This window comes from Notolepis coatsorum (assembly GCF_963971535.1).
Source record: "Notolepis coatsorum genome assembly, chromosome: 1".
Lineage (NCBI taxonomy): Eukaryota > Metazoa > Chordata > Actinopteri > Aulopiformes > Paralepididae > Notolepis > Notolepis coatsorum.
This window is the reverse complement of record NC_140165.1, coordinates 319,205,437-319,227,224: the sequence shown is the minus strand read 5'-3', so window position 1 is coordinate 319,227,224 and position 21,788 is coordinate 319,205,437. Positions and strand designations below refer to the sequence as shown.

General features: G+C 46.7%; 1 protein-coding gene across 2 annotated transcripts in view; it reads left to right on the top strand.

Moving 5' to 3' along the window:
* The window catches only part of LOC311235829 (E3 ubiquitin/ISG15 ligase TRIM25-like), an 81,110-nt gene that overhangs the window by 31,874 nt on the left and 27,448 nt on the right, over nt 1-21,788 (top strand). For both annotated transcript variants that reach the window (XM_084323336.1, XM_084323335.1), the window contains 2 exons: nt 2,410-2,569; nt 7,886-7,945. In XM_084323336.1, coding sequence (XP_084179462.1) covers nt 2,410-2,569; nt 7,886-7,945 — 220 coding nt within the window. The remainder of the gene's footprint in view (nt 1-2,409; nt 2,570-7,885; nt 7,946-21,788) is intronic.

The window sequence follows — 21,788 nt, the reverse complement described above, 5'->3', positions numbered from 1 at the left end:
TTCGCCACTAGGGGCGCTATACCAAATATTTTGTACAGTACAGTACAGTACCACGCAACACTCATGGCAAGACGTGAGCGATTCGACTCACGCTCACTGCAATGAATCGGCTCTTATGAACGAGTCGCTCAGCTGTTACTACAACAACACACAACCAGTCAAATAAAGTATAGTCTAGACTCTAATTCACAACTTGAAACACAATATATAAATAGAAAAGTTAGAAACAAAACTTGCCCGTCTACAAACACAGGCAGATCTCTCCCTCTCTCCTTCTCTCTCTCACACACAGCGCGACGTGGAATCGATTCGTTACACAATCAGACCTATTATATACCAAGAATAACTTCAGTATGAGTACAGGGCTGTACACATATTTTGCATATTGTTAAACGAGCCAAGGCTAGCTATTAAACTATCGATATGAATCGAAAATCTGGGACCCTGATGTAAACAAGACAAACGTCTTTCTCTGGTCTGCATCCCCTTAACAATTGTGTGTATTGAGCCGTACTGTATTGTACCCATTCTGCAATCTGTTAATAAAGTTCTCATTCATTCATTCAAACATAGACGATATTGAACAAGCCATAATCCACGTATTTTCAATCCGAGAGAGCTGCAGTAGTTAAATCAATGAGCCATCGATAAATAAACAATCAGCAATGTCTCGCTTCATGAATGGCCAGCAGTAGTACTGCTCCTAAAAAAACAATTTACAAACGTTAACGTTAAGCAGAGAGAGAGAGAGAGAGAGAGAGAGAGAGATTTCTTCAACCTCGAACCTAAATTCCTTAGCAACCCGTGTTACCAAGTAAACAAATCACGGAACGATAGCCGAGTACTACTAACGTTAGCTCCCAGAACGATAGCCAGTTAGCCCGCACCAGCCTAGTACTAGTACTAACGTTAGCTGCCAGAACGATAGCCAGTTAGCCCGCACCAGCCTAGTACTAGTACTAACGTTAGCTCCCAGAACGATAGCCAGTTAGCCCGCACCAGCCTAGTACTAGTACTAACGTTAGCTGCCAGAACGATAGCCAGTTAGCCCGCACCAGCCTAGTACTAGTACTAACGTTAGCTCCCAGAACGATAGCCAGTTAGCCCGCACCAGCCTAGTACTAGTACTAACGTTAGAGAGAGAGAGAGAGAGAGACTCACTGTTTAGTTGAAACGTCCAGGGCAGGAGAGCTTGATATCCGCCATATAGCTTGTTAGCCAAGTGTTAGCTCAGCTGAGCTCGTCGACGTTAGCACAACACTCAACAAGTACATTCCTTTGTCCATTTCCGCTCGAACAGACTGCAAACTACCTGGCGTTCTATCGCCATGCTCTAAGACAAACTCTAACCTTAACCAACTTTGAAAGAGTGCCTAAGCTTAACAGTCTAAAGAAAGAACTTGCAGTCACGGCACGGCACGCTCTAAGACAAACAACAGTCCTAGTACCAGGAACCAAGCTAGAAGCTAGAATTGGAACATTAGAAATTGGATTCGGCCAATCAGAGATCGTCTCTGTGAAATTCTGCCATGGAAAATAATACTGGCGTCGGCCAATCAGAGAGCGTCTCCGCGAAATGCGGCTATGGAAATTCTCACGGAAGTTCACGCTGCTTTCTAGACCGCTTCAAATCGCGCTCGGATTCCAACATAATAGTCATATTTCAACGCACAACGCCGTATGCACTGATTGGCTGTGACGGAGACAGCGATCAAACTGTGACGCGCACTCAGAGCGCTATCGCGTATAGCCCGGGCCGAAAACGATGTTTTTTTTATTTAGATAATAACGTTATATTGTGCATTGGAAATACAAACATACTTAAAATGAGTAAATATTATTAATTTTAACCATGTTTATATTATTTATAGGGCTATAAAACACAAAAACGAAAAAGTTTTATTGTCTTCTTCTCTGATTTAACAGCAGCTGGCCAGCAGGTGGGTCGGCGCCCTAGCGCCCCTAGTGGTAGAGCCGCCACTGGGTTTTACCAAAGAAATACTATGTATATGGTTATTTCTATAGTGATTCACTATAGTATTTCTACAGCCATTTATACATCTGAAGCAAAAAAAACACAGAAATACTACAGTTTTACTGTAGGTGATTTTCAAATGAGTCTGATTGATTGATTGATTGAAAACTTTAATTAACAGATTGCAGAATGGGTACAGTACAACTCAATACACACAATTGTTAAGGGGATGCAGACCAGAGAAAGACTTTTGTTTTGTTTACATCGGGGTCCCCCATTTCCAATTCATAATGACATGTATGACATACACAACATACAGATATAAAAATCTAATCTAATCAGGACATTTATGACATACAGTACATGACATACAGATATACAGTACTGTTACAGTGTCTGTCTCTCTTTGTTTAATATAATGTCTCTCTATCCAGGGTTTCCAGTCCTTCTCCAGTCCCAGTGTATCTCCAGACTTACCCAGTATCGCTGTCCATCCTCTACGTGACTTCAGGAATGTGAGTGATGCTGTTTCTGAGCTGAGAGACGAACTGATGAACATCCTGAAGGATACGTGGCCAAAGATATCAGGAGAAGGTGAGATGAATATATACACTGTTGTAAAACATGAAGATATCAGGAGAAGGTGATGAATATATACACTGTTGTAAAACATGAAGATATCAGCAGAAGGTGAGATGAATATATAGACTCTTGTAAAACATGAAGATATAAGCAGAAGGTGAGATGAATATATAGACTCTTGTAAAACATGAAGATATAAGCAGAAGGTGAGATGAATATATCGTAAAACATGACTGTCAATGCAGGCTACACTCCAGCAGGTTCTATGATAACATATAAACAATGGGCCTCATTCAACAATACTCTCTTATTATTTTTCTTATATTCTTGCTTACCTGTCTGTTAAGAGAACAATAAGAAAAGCCACCGCCACATTCATCAAGCCGTTCTTAAAGTCCAAATCTGTTCTTAGCCAGGTTTTTTGAATAGTGAATCCCACTCATTCTAAACTGGATGCGCATTCTCGCACAAGTCATTTGCATACAGAGACACGCCTCGCGGGCTCATTATAATACGAGAGCCGTGGGTCTGCATTGTATATGAGCGGATCCCCCGGCCATATTCAAGCGCTGGATCAAAATTTGATAGGAATCAAATGTATTGTCATCATACAGCACCTATAGCTATATAGTGGAATAGACTGTATTAATATAGTAGTAATATAATAGTAGTTGGCTAGTTGCGTGCTTCTGGCCACCTCCCGCAGTGCGCGCATACACACGTACTGTATACAGTACGTGAAAAATGAATCGTTCCAGCAAAGTACTGTAGGCTTTGTCAATACTGAACGACTGTGCGTTGTCAAGAGCCAATCACACAGGTTGCCTCATCTCATCTGGCTCTGCAAATATATCTAGAGTCTGAATATCTCCGCATATATAGCCTGATGACTGACACATCTCTCTCAAATCCATTCTGAGAACGGAATGCAGTGCCCGCGATGCGGGTCTTGATTGATTGAAAATTGTATTAACAGATTGCAGAATGGGTACAATACAGTACAGGTCAATACACACAATTGTTAAGGGGATGCAGACTAGAGAAAGACTTTCGTCTTGTTTACATCAGGGTCCCCCATTTTCAATTCATCATAACATATATGACATACATGACATACAGATAAAAAAAGAAGAAGAGTATATACATTTGACGAAGAAACTGTACATTGGAGGAGGTGGGGGGGGTTGGGTAGGTGGTATGGGGGGCGGGAACTGTACATTGGAGGTGGGTGGGTGGGTGGGGTCGGCGGGGTGGGGGTAACTGTACATTGGATTATCGACGAAACCTTACTTGGTCCAAGAAGAGGGTCTCGTGTATTACTGGATTTAAGTCAGTTGTTTATTTATTTATGTTTTACTGTTTGCATACGAGGTGGTCCGCAAATGTTCTTGATAACAATCTAGTGGTCCGCATAAAACAGAAGTTTGGTTACCACTGATATAGACGATCTCTAAATATGCGTTCTATGCTATGTATACAGTACTGCATATCTGTATGTCATGTCATAAATGTCATGATATATATCTGTATAGCTGTATGTTGTGTATGTCATAAATGTCATTATGAATTGAAAATGGGGGACCCTGATGTAAACAAGACGAAAGTCTTTCTCTGGTCTGCATCCCCTTAACACAATCCCGCCCAAGCACGGAGATCTCCGTGTTCGATTCCACCCGTTGTGTACAGAAGGACGGATATATCCATGGCAAGTTGTTTTGGCTTTTATTCCATTTTAATAACCTATTCAAGGTCGCCGAGCGGCACTGCATATTTACCCTACTCTTTGAATTCGCCAACGTGCATTACCGGCCAGATCCTCTTAGGGGCGCTGTCGCGATAATAGAGTGTGCCCTGTGGCTGAACGGTGGACTATTTTTTTTTTTTTTTACTTTCAATGGAGTTTCTAGTTAGCTCGATTCTGGATGTGCAGCATGTAGCTTGGATTACGTTTTGGATCGCAGATTTCACTATGCAATAAGGGGATTTATCATCAGCCAATGGACATATCGATCTACCAGATGGCGATCGATAACGGGGAAATGCTCAGGGGGATCCCACCGGCCCACGGTAAGATCTTTTTCACGTAAAGTACATCCCGATCGGGCATTGTTTTGATAGCCATCCATCCGATCAATGAATGAGGCTAATGAGGCTAACGCGGTTATTGGTAATCAATAATCAGAAACGACGTCCCCCGCCCCCTCCCCCCCCTTTCATGCATACATGCTTGAGGATCGTGCCGATCATATGCAGTTTGAATTATTTCTGTAGCATATGTATAACGGAAATGCCATTGGATATAACGGTAGTAGCTTAGCGGCCTGTATCTCGCCTTCCAGGAAATATCCTAGCCGAAATCCCGTATAACGCTTATATTCACGGCACTATAAAATGAGAACGTATTGATGATTTTTTTTTTCTTTAAGCCATTTTGAAGGGACGGTTTATGGTCTCAATTGACAATGAGAATGGACAGATAGCAATACTATAAAGTATAGATTTAGCTCTACAAACAGCCCCACGTCTGTTTACATTTGCTGGTCCTCTAGAGATTTATTAGACTCATCCCAGTGGCCGCGATTGTGTTAACAATTGTGTGTATTGAGCCCTACTGTATTGTACCCATTCTGCAATCTGTTAATAAAATCTTCAATCAATCAATGGCCTGGGCGGCCAGTAGAGATGGGTACCGAATTCGGTACTTTTGAGGTACCGAACCGAAACACGTCGGTACTACCGAGTATCGAATCAAGTGAGAAACCAAAAAAATAAATAAAAAAAAAAGTTAAAGAATTTTTTTTTATTTTTTTTTAACTTTTTTTTTACTTTTTTTTAACTTTTTTTAAACTTTTTTCTTTTCATGTCAACGTTCACACGCACAATATATGCTTACCTAGGATTTGACTTGATTCAACAACAAAGCAGTCGGAGCAATGGCAAGCCGAAAACTGTTGAAATTGTAGTTATTTGAAGTTTGGATTTTTTTTTTTTACGACTGAGGTAGGTCAATTAAATTTCTTGAGACTAAAGTACAGAAAAAAGGTACCGGTGGGTACCGGTATCGATTCACAGGTATCGGTTCAAATGTGAAAGGTACCCATCCCTAGCGGCCAGAGCATAACTGTTCTAACCGCAATATATAATCCATTTCAGATAGAACGCACGCAATAAGTTATAATAATAATAATTATTATTATTGAAAAGTTCTGTATTTTTAAAGTCGTATTTGGGGGCAATTAACCAATGGTATGCTTTTTTATTTTATTTTTATTTTGGGTAAGAGTTTCTTATTTCGGTAAGAGTGCTCTCGACCACTCTTATCATTTGTTCTTGCCTGAGAAAAAAGCTAAAATAAGAGAACTTTGCTGAATCCCAGGTAAGAACAAAGTAAGAGGAAATGCCAGTTAAGAACGAAATCTGTTCTTATATCGCTTCATGGTATGAGGCCCATTATTTCAGTAAGATGTTATCTATTTCTTCTCATTTATTTTGTTTAGATGGATGATGAAAGTATGTTTTAGGAAAGGCACTTTGTAAAGCTTGGGGGGGAGGTAGCAGAATGTTTTGTTTGTGTGAAATGGAATTTAATTACATGTTTAATGACACTCTAATAGAAATTGCAATCAATGGATGAATGAATGATTCAACCAATTAATCAATCCAATCAAATAGCAACAGATAACAGAACTAAAGAGTGAGAGATAGATGCATACAAATACAAATAAATAATGACAAGTGACATCACAATATAACCCCAGAATAAGCCTCCCTGTGAACCCACTCGTCAGGACCTCTGGAACAGCTCAAGGAGCAAATCAGAAATAAGTGATGAGCTCTATTGTTTCATCCATGTTGACAACTCTATTTATTGTACTGTTCGCTCATAGTTCCATACATAACGTACTGTGTGGAGGTATGGGGAAACACATATAAAACAAACATTAACCAAATGTTCATAATGCAGAAGAAAGCCATAAGAATTGTGAATCAAGCTGATTACTATGAACCGACAAACGCACTCTTTATTAAATCAAATACCTTAAAATGGGAAGATCTTATCGATCTTAGCACTGCAATAATAATGTACAAAGCACATAAGCACTCACTTCCAAGTTGCATTCAGGAGTTGTTCCAAACTAGAGAGAGCCAGTATAGACTTAGGGGAACTTGTGTATTCGATATCGCAAAGGCAAGGACGAATATAAAAAGTCAATGTACATCTGCATGTTAAAGGGGCAACACTATGGAATAACTTTGACAAAGAAGTAAAAATGTGTAGTTCGCTACATACATTTAAGAAATTATTCAAATATAAGGTGATACATAAATGTAAAACCTTATTATTATCCTAATTATATTTTATTATAACATAACTGTATTAAAATCGTGAAAAAAAATAAAAAATGTGCATACGATTTGTACATGAAACTTTGTAGACTTTTTTTTTGCAAATGATGTACTAAATTATGTTTATTTTTTGTATATATTTTTGTGTGTGAAGAAATGCACTCCTCGATGTCAGTTTTAGTATTTAATGACAAGGATGACGACACCCTGAAACAGAACAAAGCACAGCGAAATAAGCTGACAAAGTACCAACATAAATGCATGACATGACAACACTATCATAATGCATATATATATATATATCGCTATATAATGTACATAAACACTCAATAGTGAACATAAACAGAGTCACATTAAGTGAAACAAAATGGCCGCTCGGCAATACTACAAAACAAAACAAAGCCGGTCGGCAATACTAATGAGACGCTGCCCCCTAGTGGCCGGCGATAAACTCTTCATCCCCCCCAGACCGGAAAGCTATGAACCGGAATAGATTAACGGTCTCAGTCCCGTATCCAACTGCCGGACTCGGGCTCGTAGCGTGTAGGCGGCCTCCTCACGCGGCCCGGCCGAGTGGGCTGGGGCAGCGACTGCGGCACCGGGAGCGGTGCGCCCAGGGAGATACCCGCAGGAACGGGGTCCGCCTGGGCCCCGCGGCCAGAGGTCTCCTCATCAGCAGGCGCCGGTGGGGAGGCGTCTATAGCCGAGTCGCGGGGTCCATCAGCCGTCTGCTGAGCAATCCCTGGGGCATCACCCAGCCCGGGTGGACAGGGGGGGGCTGACGTCCCAGCGATAAACTCTTCAGTGTGTAAATAATGTAATGTAAAAAGGGGATAGGCAATTATAAGCCTCGCCTTCAGCCTACACCTTTTCTGTCATCTTTACTTTTCGTTTTTTAAATTTTCTATATGCTTTGTAAAAGAAGACAGAAATAAAATCATTCATTCATAATATGCTGTGACTGATATTTTGTGTCTCTAGTTTCTCCAGTGGCTGTTCTACTTCCACCAGAGTCCGGGACGAGAGAGTACTTTGTACAAGGTGAGTTGAGTTCCACCATGACCTCTTTCCATCACTTGTGTTGTCGTGTGTCGGCTGACGGACAGACTCTGACATAATAGAGGTTGTGTGTTTAACCCTTTCACTGCCACACTACAGAAGGTTAACCCTTTACTATCACACTACTGACGGGTAAATATACGTCTATAATATTCTATCCAACGCCTGCAGTGTTCTATCCAACGCCTGCAGAATGTTCTATCCAACGCCTGCAGTGTGTTATATCCAACGCCTGCAGTATTCTATCCAACGCCTGCAGAGTGTTATATCCAACGCCTGCAGTATTCTATCCAACGCCTGCAGTGTTCTATCCAACGCCTGCAGTGTTCTATCCAACGCCTGCAGAGTGTTATATCCAACGCCTGCAGTGTTCTATCCAACGCCTGCAGTGTTCTATCCAACGCCTGCAGTGTTCTATCCAACGCCTGCAGTGTTCTATCCATCGCCTGCAGTGTTCTATCCAACGCCTGCAGAATGTTCTAGCCTGACACAAATGGGTGTGCTAAGAAAAGATAGCCACATAAAAAAAAAAGCCAGTGAAAATTGAGAGAGTATATACAAACAAGTTTCTAGGGGTCTTAATAGACCATAAACTCTGCTGGAAACCCCATATAAAATATTTGTGTTCAAAGTTAGCGAGAAGTATTGGTATACTGGGCAAGACATATCCTGAATCAGAAAACTCTATATACATTATATTGCACACTCATTGTACCATATCTATCATATTGTGTTGAAATCTGGGGAAATACTTATAAAAGCAACTTACAAAAGATATGCACACTGCAAAAAAGAGCCGTACATCACGGTAGATATTTAGATCACACAAATAGTCTGTTTGTAAGCAGTCAAACATTAAAATTCATGGACTTAATCAAATTCAAATCTGCACAAATTATGTTTCTGGCAATAAAAAACAAATTACCAAGCAACATTAAAAAAAAAATCACGGCTAGAGAGTGTTTATAATTTTAGAGGGACATTAGCTTTAAAGCAACCTACGGTACGTACAAGTATGTGCATTGCAGTTTGTGGGGTATCACTCTGGAATGGTCTGGATGCGAATATAAAATTAAGCAAAAATATCTAGGGGAACTATCTTATAAATGGCCTTTTTCAGTGTTTAGCATTGTTTCCTAGCTATGTGGACTTATATTAGTATGATCTATGTCTCTAATTCTCATATTCTCATATCTGAACATGTGCTGATTTGTGATGTCAGAGAGACTCAGCTGCTGAGACTCTGCTGAGACTCTCACTCTCCACACAGTTCAGAGACTCTGCTGAGACTCTCACTCTCCACACAGTTCAGAGAGACTCAGCTGAGACTCTCACTCTCCACACAGTTCAGAGAGACTCTGCTGAGACTCTCACTCTCCACACAGTTCAGAGAGACTCTGCTGAGACTCTCACTCTCTACACAGTTCAGAGAGACTCAGCTGCTGAGACTCACTCCCCACACAGTTCAGAGACTCAGCTGAGACTCTCACTCCCCACACAGTTCAGAGAGACTCAGCTGAGACTCACACTCCACACAGTTCAGAGAGACTCTGCTGAGACTCTCACTCTCCACACAGTTCAGAGAGACTCTGCTTAGACTCTCACTCTCCACTCAGTTCAGAGAGACTCTGCTGAGACTCACACTCTCCACACAGTTCAGAGAGACTCAGCTGAGACTAACACTCTCCACACAGTTCAGAGAGATTCAGCTGAGACTCTCACTCTCCACACAGTTCAGAGACTCAGCTGAGACTCTCACTCTCCACACAGTTCAGAGAGACTCTGCTGAGATTCTCACTCTCCACACAGTTCAGAGAGACTCTGCTGAGACTCTCACTCTCCACACAGTTCAGAGAGACTCAGCTGAGACTCTCACTCTCCACACAGTTCAGAGAGACTCTGCTGAGACTCTCACTCTCCACACAGTTCAGAGAGACTCAGCTGAGACTCTCACTCTCCACACAGTTCAGAGAGACTCAGCTGCTGAGACTCTCACTCTCCACACAGTTCAGAGAGACTCAGCTGCTGAGACTCTCACTCTCCACACAGTTCAGAGAGACTCAGCTGAGACTCTCACTCTCCACACAGTTCAGAGAGACTCAGCTGCTGAGACTCTCACTCTCCACACAGTTCAGAGAGACTCAGCTGCTGAGACTCTCACTCTCCACACAGTTCAGAGAGACTCAGCTGAGACTCACACTCTCCACACAGTTCAGAGAGACTCTGCTGAGACTCTCACTCTCCACACAGTTCAGAGAGACTCTGCTTAGACTCTCACTCTCCACACAGTTCAGAGAGACTCTGCTGAGACTCACACTCTCCACACAGTTCAGAGAGACTCAGCTGAGACTAACACTCTCCACACAGTTCAGAGAGATTCAGCTGAGACTCTCACTCTCCACACAGTTCAGAGACTCAGCTGAGACTCTCACTCTCCACACAGTTCAGAGAGACTTTGCTGAGATTCTCACTCTCCACACAGTTCAGAGAGACTCTGCTGAGACTCTCACTCTCCACACAGTTCAGAGAGACTCAGCTGAGACTCTCACTCTCCACACAGTTCAGAGAGACTCAGCTGAGACTCTCACTCTCCACACAGTTCAGAGAGACTCTGCTGAGACTCTCACTCTCCACACAGTTCAGAGAGACTCTGCTGAGACTCTCACTCTCTACACAGTTCAGAGAGACTCAGCTGCTGAGACTCTCACTCCCCACACAGTTCAGAGACTCAGCTGAGACTCTCACTCCCCACACAGTTCAGAGAGACTCAGCTGAGACTCACACTCTCCACACAGTTCAGAGAGACTCTGCTGAGACTCTCACTCTCCACACAGTTCAGAGAGACTCTGCTTAGACTCTCACTCTCCACACAGTTCAGAGAGACTCTGCTGAGACTCACACTCTCCACACAGTTCAGAGAGACTCAGCTGAGACTAACACTCTCCACACAGTTCAGAGAGATTCAGCTGAGACTCTCACTCTCCACACAGTTCAGAGACTCAGCTGAGACTCTCACTCTCCACACAGTTCAGAGAGACTCTGCTGAGATTCTCACTCTCCACACAGTTCAGAGAGACTCTGCTGAGACTCTCACTCTCCACACAGTTCAGAGAGACTCAGCTGAGACTCTCACTCTCCACACAGTTCAGAGAGACTCTGCTGAGACTCTCACTCTCCACACAGTTCAGAGAGACTCAGCTGAGACTCTCACTCTCCACACAGTTCAGAGAGACTCAGCTGCTGAGACTCTCACTCTCCACACAGTTCAGAGAGACTCAGCTGCTGAGACTCTCACTCTCCACACAGTTCAGAGAGACTCAGCTGAGACTCTCACTCTCCACACAGTTCAGAGAGACTCAGCTGCTGAGACTCTCACTCTCCACACAGTTCAGAGAGACTCAGCTGCTGAGACTCTCACTCTCCACACAGTTCAGAGAGACTCAGCTGAGAATCACACTCTCCACACAGTTCAGAGACTCTGCTGAGACTATCACTCTCCACACAGTTCAGAGAGACTCTGCTGAGACTCTCACTCTCCACACAGTTCAGAGAGACTCAGCTGCTGAGACTCTCACTCTCCACACAGTTCAGAGAGACTCAGCTGCTGAGACTCTCACTCTCCACACAGTTCAGAGACTCAGCTGAGACTCTCACTCTCCACACAGTTCAGAGAGACTCTGCTGAGACTCTCACTCTCCACACAGTTCAGAGACTCTGCTGAGACTCTCACTCTCCACACAGTTCAGAGAGACTCAGCTGCTGAGACTCTCACTCTCCACACAGTTCAGAGAGACTCTGCTGAGACTCTCTCTCCACACAGTTCAGAGAGACTCAGCTGCTGAGACTCTCACTCTCCACACAGTTCAGAGAGACTCAGCTGCTGAGACTCTCACTCTCCACACAGTTCAGAGAGACTCAGCTACTGAGACTCTCACTCTCCACACAGTTCAGAGAGACTCTGCTGCTGAGACTCTCACTCTCCACACAGTTCAGAGACTCTGCTGAGACTCTCACTCTCCACACAGTTCAGAGAGACTCTGCTGAGACTCTCACTCTCCACACAGTTCAGAGAGACTCAGCTGCTGAGACTCTCACTCTCCACACAGTTCAGAGAGACTCAGCTGCTAAGACTCTCACTCTCCACACAGTTCAGAGAGACTCTGCTGCTGTGACTCTCACTCTCCACACAGTTCAGAGAGACTCAGCTGCTGAGACTCTCACTCTCCACACAGTTCAGAGACTCAGCTGAGACTCTCACTCTCCACACAGTTCAGAGAGACTCTGCTGAGACTCACTCTCCACACAGTTCAGAGACTCTGCTGAGACTCTCACTCTCCACACAGTTCAGAGAGACTCAGCTGCTGAGACTCTCACTCTCCACACAGTTCAGAGAGACTCAGCTGCTGAGACTCTCACTCTCCACACAGTTCAGAGAGACTCAGCTGCTGAGACTCTCACACTCCACACAGTTCAGAGAGACTCTGCTGCTGTGACTCTCACTCTCCACACAGTTCAGAGAGACTCAGCTGCTGAGACTCTCACTCTCCACACAGTTCAGAGACTCAGCTGAGACTCTCACTCTCCACACAGTTCAGAGAGACTCAGCTACTGAGACTCACACTCTCCACACAGTTCAGAGACTCTGCTGAGACTCTCACTCTCCACACAGTTCAGAGAGACTCTGCTGAGACTCTCACTCTCCACACAGTTCAGAGAGACTCAGCTGCTGAGACTCTCACTCTCCACACAGTTCAGAGAGACTCAGCTGCTGAGACTCTCACTCTCCACACAGTTCAGAGAGACTCAGCTGCTGAGACTCTCACTCTCCACACAGTTCAGAGAGACTCTGCTGCTGTGACTCTCACTCTCCACACAGTTCAGAGAGACTCAGCTGCTGAGACTCTCACTCTCCACACAGTTCAGAGACTCAGCTGAGACTCTCACTCTCCACACAGTTCAGAGAGACTCTGCTGAGACTCTCACTCTCCACACAGTTCAGAGACTCTGCTGAGACTCTCACTCTCCACACAGTTCAGAGAGACTCAGCTGCTGAGACTCTCACTCTCCACACAGTTCAGAGAGACTCAGCTGCTGAGACTCTCACTCTCCACACAGTTCAGAGAGACTCAGCTGCTGAGACTCTCCACACAGTTCAGAGACTCAGCTGAGACTCTCACTCTCCACACAGTTCAGAGACTCAGCTGAGACTCTCACTCTCCACACAGTTCAGAGAGACTCAGCTGCTGAGACTCACACTCTCCACACAGTTCAGAGACTCAGCTGAGACTCTCACTCTCCACACAGTTCAGAGAGACTCTGCTGCTGAGACTCTCACTCTCCACACAGTTCAGAGACTCTGCTGAGACTCTCACTCTCCACACAGTTCAGAGAGACTCAGCTGAGACTCTCACTCTCCACACAGTTCAGAGACTCAGCTGAGACTCACACTCTCCACACAGTTCAGAGAGACTCAGCTGAGACTCTCACTCTCCACACAGTTCAGAGACTCAGCTGAGACTCTCACTCTCCACACAGTTCAGAGAGACTCAGCTGTGACTCTCACTCTCCACACAGTTCAGAGAGACTCTGCTGAGACTCACACTCTCCACACAGTTCAGAGAGACTCTGCTGAGACTCTCACTCTCAACACAGTTCAGATAGACTCTGCTGAGACTCTCACTCTCCACACAGTTCAGAGAGACTCAGCTGAGACTCTCACTCTCCACACAGTTCAGAGAGACTCTGCTGAGACTCTCACTCTCCACACAGTTCAGAGAGACTCAGCTGCTGAGACTCTCACTCTCCACACAGTTCAGAGAGACTCAGCTGCTGAGACTCTCACTCTCCACACAGTTCAGAGAGACTCTGCTGCTGAGACTATCACTCTCCACACAGTTCAGAGAGACTCAGCTGCTGAGACTCTCACTCTCCACACAGTTCAGAGACTCAGCTGAGACTCTCACTCTCCACACAGTTCAGAGAGACTCTGCTGAGACTCTGACTCTCCACACATTTCAGAGAGACTCAGCTGCTGAGACTCACACTCTCCACACAGTTCAGAGACTCAGCTGAGACTCTCACTCTCCACACAGTTCAGAGAGACTCTGCTGCTGAGACTCTCACTCTCCACACAGTTCAGAGACTCTGCTGAGACTCTCACTCTCCACACAGTTCAGAGAGACTCAGCTGAGACTCTCACTCTCCACACAGTTGAGAGACTCAGCTGAGACTCACACTCTCCACACAGTTCAGAGAGACTCAGCTGAGACTCTCACTCTCCACACAGTTCAGAGACTCAGCTGAGACTCTCACTCTCCACACAGTTCAGAGAGACTCTGCTGAGACTCTCACTCTCCACACAGTTCAGATAGACTCTGCTGAGACTCTCACTCTCCACACAGTTCAGAGAGACTCAGCTGAGACTCTCACTCTCCACACAGTTCAGAGAGACTCTGCTGAGACTCTCACTCTCCACACAGTTCAGAGAGACTCAGCTGCTGAGACTCTCACTCTCCACACAGTTCAGAGAGACTCAGCTGCTGAGACTCTCACTCTCCACACAGTTCAGAGAGACTCTGCTGCTGAGACTATCACTCTCCACACAGTTCAGAGAGACTCAGCTGCTGAGACTCTCACTCTCCACACAGTTCAGAGACTCAGCTGAGACTCTCACTCTCCACACAGTTCAGAGAGACTCTGCTGAGACTCTCACTCTCCACACATTTCAGAGAGACTCAGCTGCTGAGACTCACACTCTCCACACAGTTCAGAGACTCAGCTGAGACTCTCACTCTCCACACAGTTCAGAGAGACTCTGCTGCTGAGACTCTCACTCTCCACACAGTTCAGAGACTCTGCTGAGACTCTCACTCTCCACACAGTTCAGAGAGACTCAGCTGAGACTCTCACTCTCCACACAGTTCAGAGACTCAGCTGAGACTCACACTCTCCACACAGTTCAGAGAGACTCAGCTGAGACTCTCACTCTCCACACAGTTCAGAGACTCAGCTGAGACTCTCACTCTCCACACAGTTCAGAGAGACTCAGCTGAGACTCTCACTCTCCACACAGTTCAGAGACTCAGCTGAGACTCACACTCTCCACACAGTTCAGAGAGACTCAGCTGAGACTCTCACTCTCCACACAGTTCAGAGACTCAGCTGAGACTCTCACTCTCCACACAGTTCAGAGAGACTCAGCTGAGATTCTCACTCTCCACACAGTTCAGAGAGACTCTGCTGAGACTCTCACTCTCCACACAGTTCAGAGAGACTCTGCTGAGACTCTCACTCTCCACACAGTTCAGAGAGACTCAGCTGCTGAGACTCTCACTCTCCACACAGTTCAGAGAGACTCAGCTGCTGAGACTCTCACTCTCCACACAGTTCAGAGAGACTCTGCTGAGACTCACTTTCCACACAGTTCAGAGAGACTCAGCTGCTGAGACTCTCACTCTCCACACAGTTCAGAGAGACTCTGCTGCTGAGACTCTCACTCTCCACACAGTTCAGAGAGACTCAGCTGCTGAGACTCTCACTCTCCACACAGTTCAGAGAGACTCAGCTGCTGAGACTCACACTCTCCACACAGTTCAAAGACTCAGCTGAGACTCTCACTCTCCACACAGTTCAGAGAGACTCTGCTGCTGAGACTCTCACTCTCCACACAGTTCAGAGACTCTGCTGAGACTCTCACTCTCCACACAGTTCAGAGAGACTCTGCTGAGACTCACTCTCCACACAGTTCAGAGAGACTCAGCTGAGACTCTCACTCTCCACACAGTTCAGAGACTCAGCTGAGACTCACACTCTCCACACAGTTCAGAGAGACTCTGCTGAGACTCTCACTCTCCACACAGTTCAGAGAGACTCAGCTGCTGAGACTCTCACTCTCCACACAGTTCAGAGAGACTCAGCTGCTGAGACTCTCACTCTCCACACAGTTCAGAGAGACTCAGCTGCTGAGACTCTCACTCTCCACACAGTTCAGAGAGACTCAGCTGCTGAGACTCTCACTCTCCACACAGTTCAGAGAGACTCTGCTGAGACTCTCACTCTCCACACAGTTCAGAGACTCAGCTGAGACTGACACTCTCCACACAGTTCAGAGACTCAGCTGAGACTCACACTCTCCACACAGTTCAGAGATTCAGCTGAGACTCTCACTCTCCACACAGTTCAGAGAGACTCTGCTGAGACTCACACTCGCCACACAGTTCAGAGAGACTCTGCTGAGACTCACTCTCCACACAGTTCAGAGAGACTCAGCTGAGACTCACTCTCCACACAGTTCAGAGAGACTCAGCTGCTGAGACTCTCACTCTCCACACAGTTCAGAGAGACACTGCTGAGACTCTCACTCTCCACACAGTTCAGAGAGACTCTGCTGCTGAGACTCTCACTCTCCACACAGTTCAGAGAGACTCTGCTGAGACTCTCACTCTCCACACAGTTCAGAGAGACTCTGCTGAGACTCTCACTCTCCACACAGTTCAGAGAGACTCTGCTGAGACTCTCACTCTCCACACAGTTCAGAGACTCAGCTGAGACTCTCACTCTCCACACAGTTCAGAGAGACTCAGCTGCTGAGACTCTCACTCTCCACACAGTTCAGAGAGACTCTGCTGAGACTCTCACTCTCCACACAGTTCAGAGACTCTGCTCAGACTCACACTCTCCACACAGTTCAGAGAGACTCTGCTGAGACTCTCACTCTCCACACAGTTCAGAGAGACTCAGCTGAGACTCTCACTCTCCACACAGTTCAGAGAGACTCAGCTGAGACTCTCACTCTCCACACAGTTCAGAGACTCTGCTGAGACTCTCACTCTCCACACAGTTCAGAGACTCAGCTGAGACTCTCACTCTCCACACAGTTCAGAGAGACTCAGCTGAGACTCTCACTCTCCACACAGTTCAGAGACTCTGCTGAGACTCTCACTCCACACAGTTCAGAGACTCAGCTGAGACTCTCACTCTCCACACAGTTCAGAGAGACTCTGCTGAGACTCTCACTCTCCACACAGTTCAGATAGACTCTGCTGAGACTCTCACTCTCCACACAGTTCAGAGAGACTCAGCTGAGACTCTCACTCTCCACACAGTTCAGAGAGACTCTGCTGAGACTCTCACTCTCCACACAGTTCAGAGAGACTCAGCTGCTGAGACTCTCACTCTCCACACAGTTCAGAGAGACTCAGCTGCTGAGACTCTCACTCTCCACACAGTTCAGAGAGACTCTGCTGCTGAGACTATCACTCTCCACACAGTTCAGAGAGACTCAGCTGCTGAGACTCTCACTCTCCACACAGTTCAGAGACTCAGCTGAGACTCTCACTCTCCACACAGTTCAGAGAGACTCTGCTGAGACTCTCACTCTCCACACATTTCAGAGAGACTCAGCTGCTGAGACTCACACTCTCCACACAGTTCAGAGACTCAGCTGAGACTCTCACTCTCCACACAGTTCAGAGAGACTCTGCTGCTGAGACTCTCACTCTCCACACAGTTCAGAGACTCTGCTGAGACTCTCACTCTCCACACAGTTCAGAGAGACTCAGCTGAGACTCTCACTCTCCACACAGTTCAGAGACTCAGCTGAGACTCACACTCTCCACACAGTTCAGAGAGACTCAGCTGAGACTCTCACTCTCCACACAGTTCAGAGACTCAGCTGAGACTCTCACTCTCCACACAGTTCAGAGAGACTCTGCTGAGACTCTCACTCTCCACACAGTTCAGATAGACTCTGCTGAGACTCTCACTCTCCACACAGTTCAGAGAGACTCAGCTGAGACTCTCACTCTCCACACAGTTCAGAGAGACTCTGCTGAGACTCTCACTCTCCACACAGTTCAGAGAGACTCAGCTGCTGAGACTCTCACTCTCCACACAGTTCAGAGAGACTCAGCTGCTGAGACTCTCACTCTCCACACAGTTCAGAGAGACTCTGCTGCTGAGACTATCACTCTCCACACAGTTCAGAGAGACTCAGCTGCTGAGACTCTCACTCTCCACACAGTTCAGAGACTCAGCTGAGACTCTCACTCTCCACACAGTTCAGAGAGACTCTGCTGAGACTCTCACTCTCCACACATTTCAGAGAGACTCAGCTGCTGAGACTCACACTCTCCACACAGTTCAGCGACTCAGCTGAGACTCTCACTCTCCACACAGTTCAGAGAGACTCTGCTGCTGAGACTCTCACTCTCCACACAGTTCAGAGACTCTGCTGAGACTCTCACTCTCCACACAGTTCAGAGAGACTCAGCTGAGACTCTCACTCTCCACACAGTTCAGAGACTCAGCTGAGACTCACACTCTCCACACAGTTCAGAGAGACTCAGCTGAGACTCTCACTCTCCACACAGTTCAGAGAGACTCTGCTGAGATTCTCACTCTCCACACAGTTCAGAGAGACTCTGCTGAGACTCTCACTCTCCACACAGTTCAGAGAGACTCAGCTGAGACTCTCACTCTCCACACAGTTCAGAGAGACTCTGCTGAGACTCTCACTCTCCACACAGTTCAGAGAGACTCAGCTGAGACTCTCACTCTCCACACAGTTCAGAGAGACTCAGCTGCTGAGACTCTCACTCTCCACACAGTTCAGAGAGACTCAGCTGCTGAGACTCTCACTCTCCACACAGTTCAGAGAGACTCAGCTGAGACTCTCACTCTCCACACAGTTCAGAGAGACTCAGCTGCTGAGACTCTCACTCTCCACACAGTTCAGAGAGACTCAGCTGCTGAGACTCTCACTCTCCACACAGTTCAGAGAGACTCAGCTGAGACTCACACTCTCCACACAGTTCAGAGAGACTCTGCTGAGACTCTCACTCTCCACACAGTTCAGAGAGACTCTGCTTAGACTCTCACTCTCCACACAGTTCAGAGAGACTCTGCTGAGACTCACACTCTCCACACAGTTCAGAGAGACTCAGCTGAGACTAACACTCTCCACACAGTTCAGAGAGATTCAGCTGAGACTCTCACTCTCCACACAGTTCAGAGACTCAGCTGAGACTCTCACTCTCCACACAGTTCAGAGAGACTTTGCTGAGATTCTCACTCTCCACACAGTTCAGAGAGACTCTGCTGAGACTCTCACTCTCCACACAGTTCAGAGAGACTCAGCTGAGACTCTCACTCTCCACACAGTTCAGAGAGACTCAGCTGAGACTCTCACTCTCCACACAGTTCAGAGAGACTCTGCTGAGACTCTCACTCTCCACACAGTTCAGAGAGACTCTGCTGAGACTCTCACTCTCTACACAGTTCAGAGAGACTCAGCTGCTGAGACTCTCACTCCCCACACAGTTCAGAGACTCAGCTGAGACTCTCACTCCCCACACAGTTCAGAGAGACTCAGCTGAGACTCACACTCTCCACACAGTTCAGAGAGACTCTGCTGAGACTCTCACTCTCCACACAGTTCAGAGAGACTCTGCTTAGACTCTCACTCTCCACACAGTTCAGAGAGACTCTGCTGAGACTCACACTCTCCACACAGTTCAGAGAGACTCAGCTGAGACTAACACTCTCCACACAGTTCAGAGAGATTCAGCTGAGACTCTCACTCTCCACACAGTTCAGAGACTCAGCTGAGACTCTCACTCTCCACACAGTTCAGAGAGACTCTGCTGAGATTCTCACTCTCCACACAGTTCAGAGAGACTCTGCTGAGACTCTCACTCTCCACACAGTTCAGAGAGACTCAGCTGAGACTCTCACTCTCCACACAGTTCAGAGAGACTCTGCTGAGACTCTCACTCTCCACACAGTTCAGAGAGACTCAGCTGAGACTCTCACTCTCCACACAGTTCAGAGAGACTCAGCTGCTGAGACTCTCACTCTCCACACAGTTCAGAGAGACTCAGCTGCTGAGACTCTCACTCTCCACACAGTTCAGAGAGACTCAGCTGAGACTCTCACTCTCCACACAGTTCAGAGAGACTCAGCTGCTGAGACTCTCACTCTCCACACAGTTCAGAGAGACTCAGCTGCTGAGACTCTCACTCTCCACACAGTTCAGAGAGACTCAGCTGAGAATCACACTCTCCACACAGTTCAGAGACTCTGCTGAGACTATCACTCTCCACACAGTTCAGAGAGACTCTGCTGAGACTCTCACTCTCCACACAGTTCAGAGAGACTCAGCTGCTGAGACTCTCACTCTCCACACAGTTCAGAGAGACTCAGCTGCTGAGACTCTCACTCTCCACACAGTTCAGAGACTCAGCTGAGACTCTCACTCTCCACACAGTTCAGAGAGACTCTGCTGAGACTCTCACTCTCCACACAGTTCAGAGACTCTGCTGAGACTCTCACTCTCCACACAGTTCAGAGAGACTCAGCTGCTGAGACTCTCACTCTCCACACAGTTCAGAGAGACTCTGCTGAGACTCTCACTCTCCACACAGTTCAGAGAGACTCAGCTGCTGAGACTCTCACTCTCCACACAGTTCAGAGAGACTCAGCTGCTGAGACTCTCACTCTCCACACAGTTCAGAGAGACTCAGCTACTGAGACTCTCACTCTCCACACAGTTCAGAGAGACTCTGCTGCTGAGACTCTCACTCTCCACACAGTTCAGAGACTCTGCTGAGACTCTCACTCTCCACACAGTTCAGAGAGACTCTGCTGAGACTCTCACTCTCCACACAGTTCAGAGAGACTCAGCTGCTGAGACTCTCACTCTCCACACAGTTCAGAGAGACTCAGCTGCTAAGACTCTCACTCTCCACACAGTTCAGAGAGACTCTGCTGCTGTGACTCTCACTCTCCACACAGTTCAGAGAGACTCAGCTGCTGAGACTCTCACTCTCCACACAGTTCAGAGACTCAGCTGAGACTCTCACTCTCCACACAGTTCAGAGAGACTCTGCTGAGACTCACTCTCCACACAGTTCAGAGACTCTGCTGAGACTCTCACTCTCCACACAGTTCAGAGAGACTCAGCTGCTGAGACTCTCACTCTCCACACAGTTCAGAGAGACTCAGCTGCTGAGACTCTCACTCTCCACACAGTTCAGAGAGACTCAGCTGCTGAGACTCTCACACTCCACACAGTTCAGAGAGACTCTGCTGCTGTGACTCTCACTCTCCACACAGTTCAGAGAGACTCAGCTGCTGAGACTCTCACTCTCCACACAGTTCAGAGACTCAGCTGAGACTCTCACTCTCCACACAGTTCAGAGAGACTCAGCTACTGAGACTCACACTCTCCACACAGTTCAGAGACTCTGCTGAGACTCTCACTCTCCACACAGTTCAGAGAGACTCTGCTGAGACTCTCACTCTCCACACAGTTCAGAGAGACTCAGCTGCTGAGACTCTCACTCTCCACACAGTTCAGAGAGACTCAGCTGCTGAGACTCTCACTCTCCACACAGTTCAGAGAGACTCAGCTGCTGAGACTCTCACTCTCCACACAGTTCAGAGAGACTCTGCTGCTGTGACTCTCACTCTCCACACAGTTCAGAGAGACTCAGCTGCTGAGACTCTCACTCTCCACACAGTTCAGAGACTCAGCTGAGACTCTCACTCTCCACACAGTTCAGAGAGACTCTGCTGAGACTCTCACTCTCCACACAGTTCAGAGACTCTGCTGAGACTCTCACTCTCCACACAGTTCAGAGAGACTCAGCTGCTGAGACTCTCACTCTCCACACAGTTCAGAGAGACTCAGCTGCTGAGACTCTCACTCTCCACACAGTTCAGAGAGGCTCAGCTGCTGAGACTCTCCACACAGTTCAGAGACTCAGCTGAGACTCTCACTCTCCACACAGTTCAGAGACTCAGCTGAGACTCTCACTCTCCACAC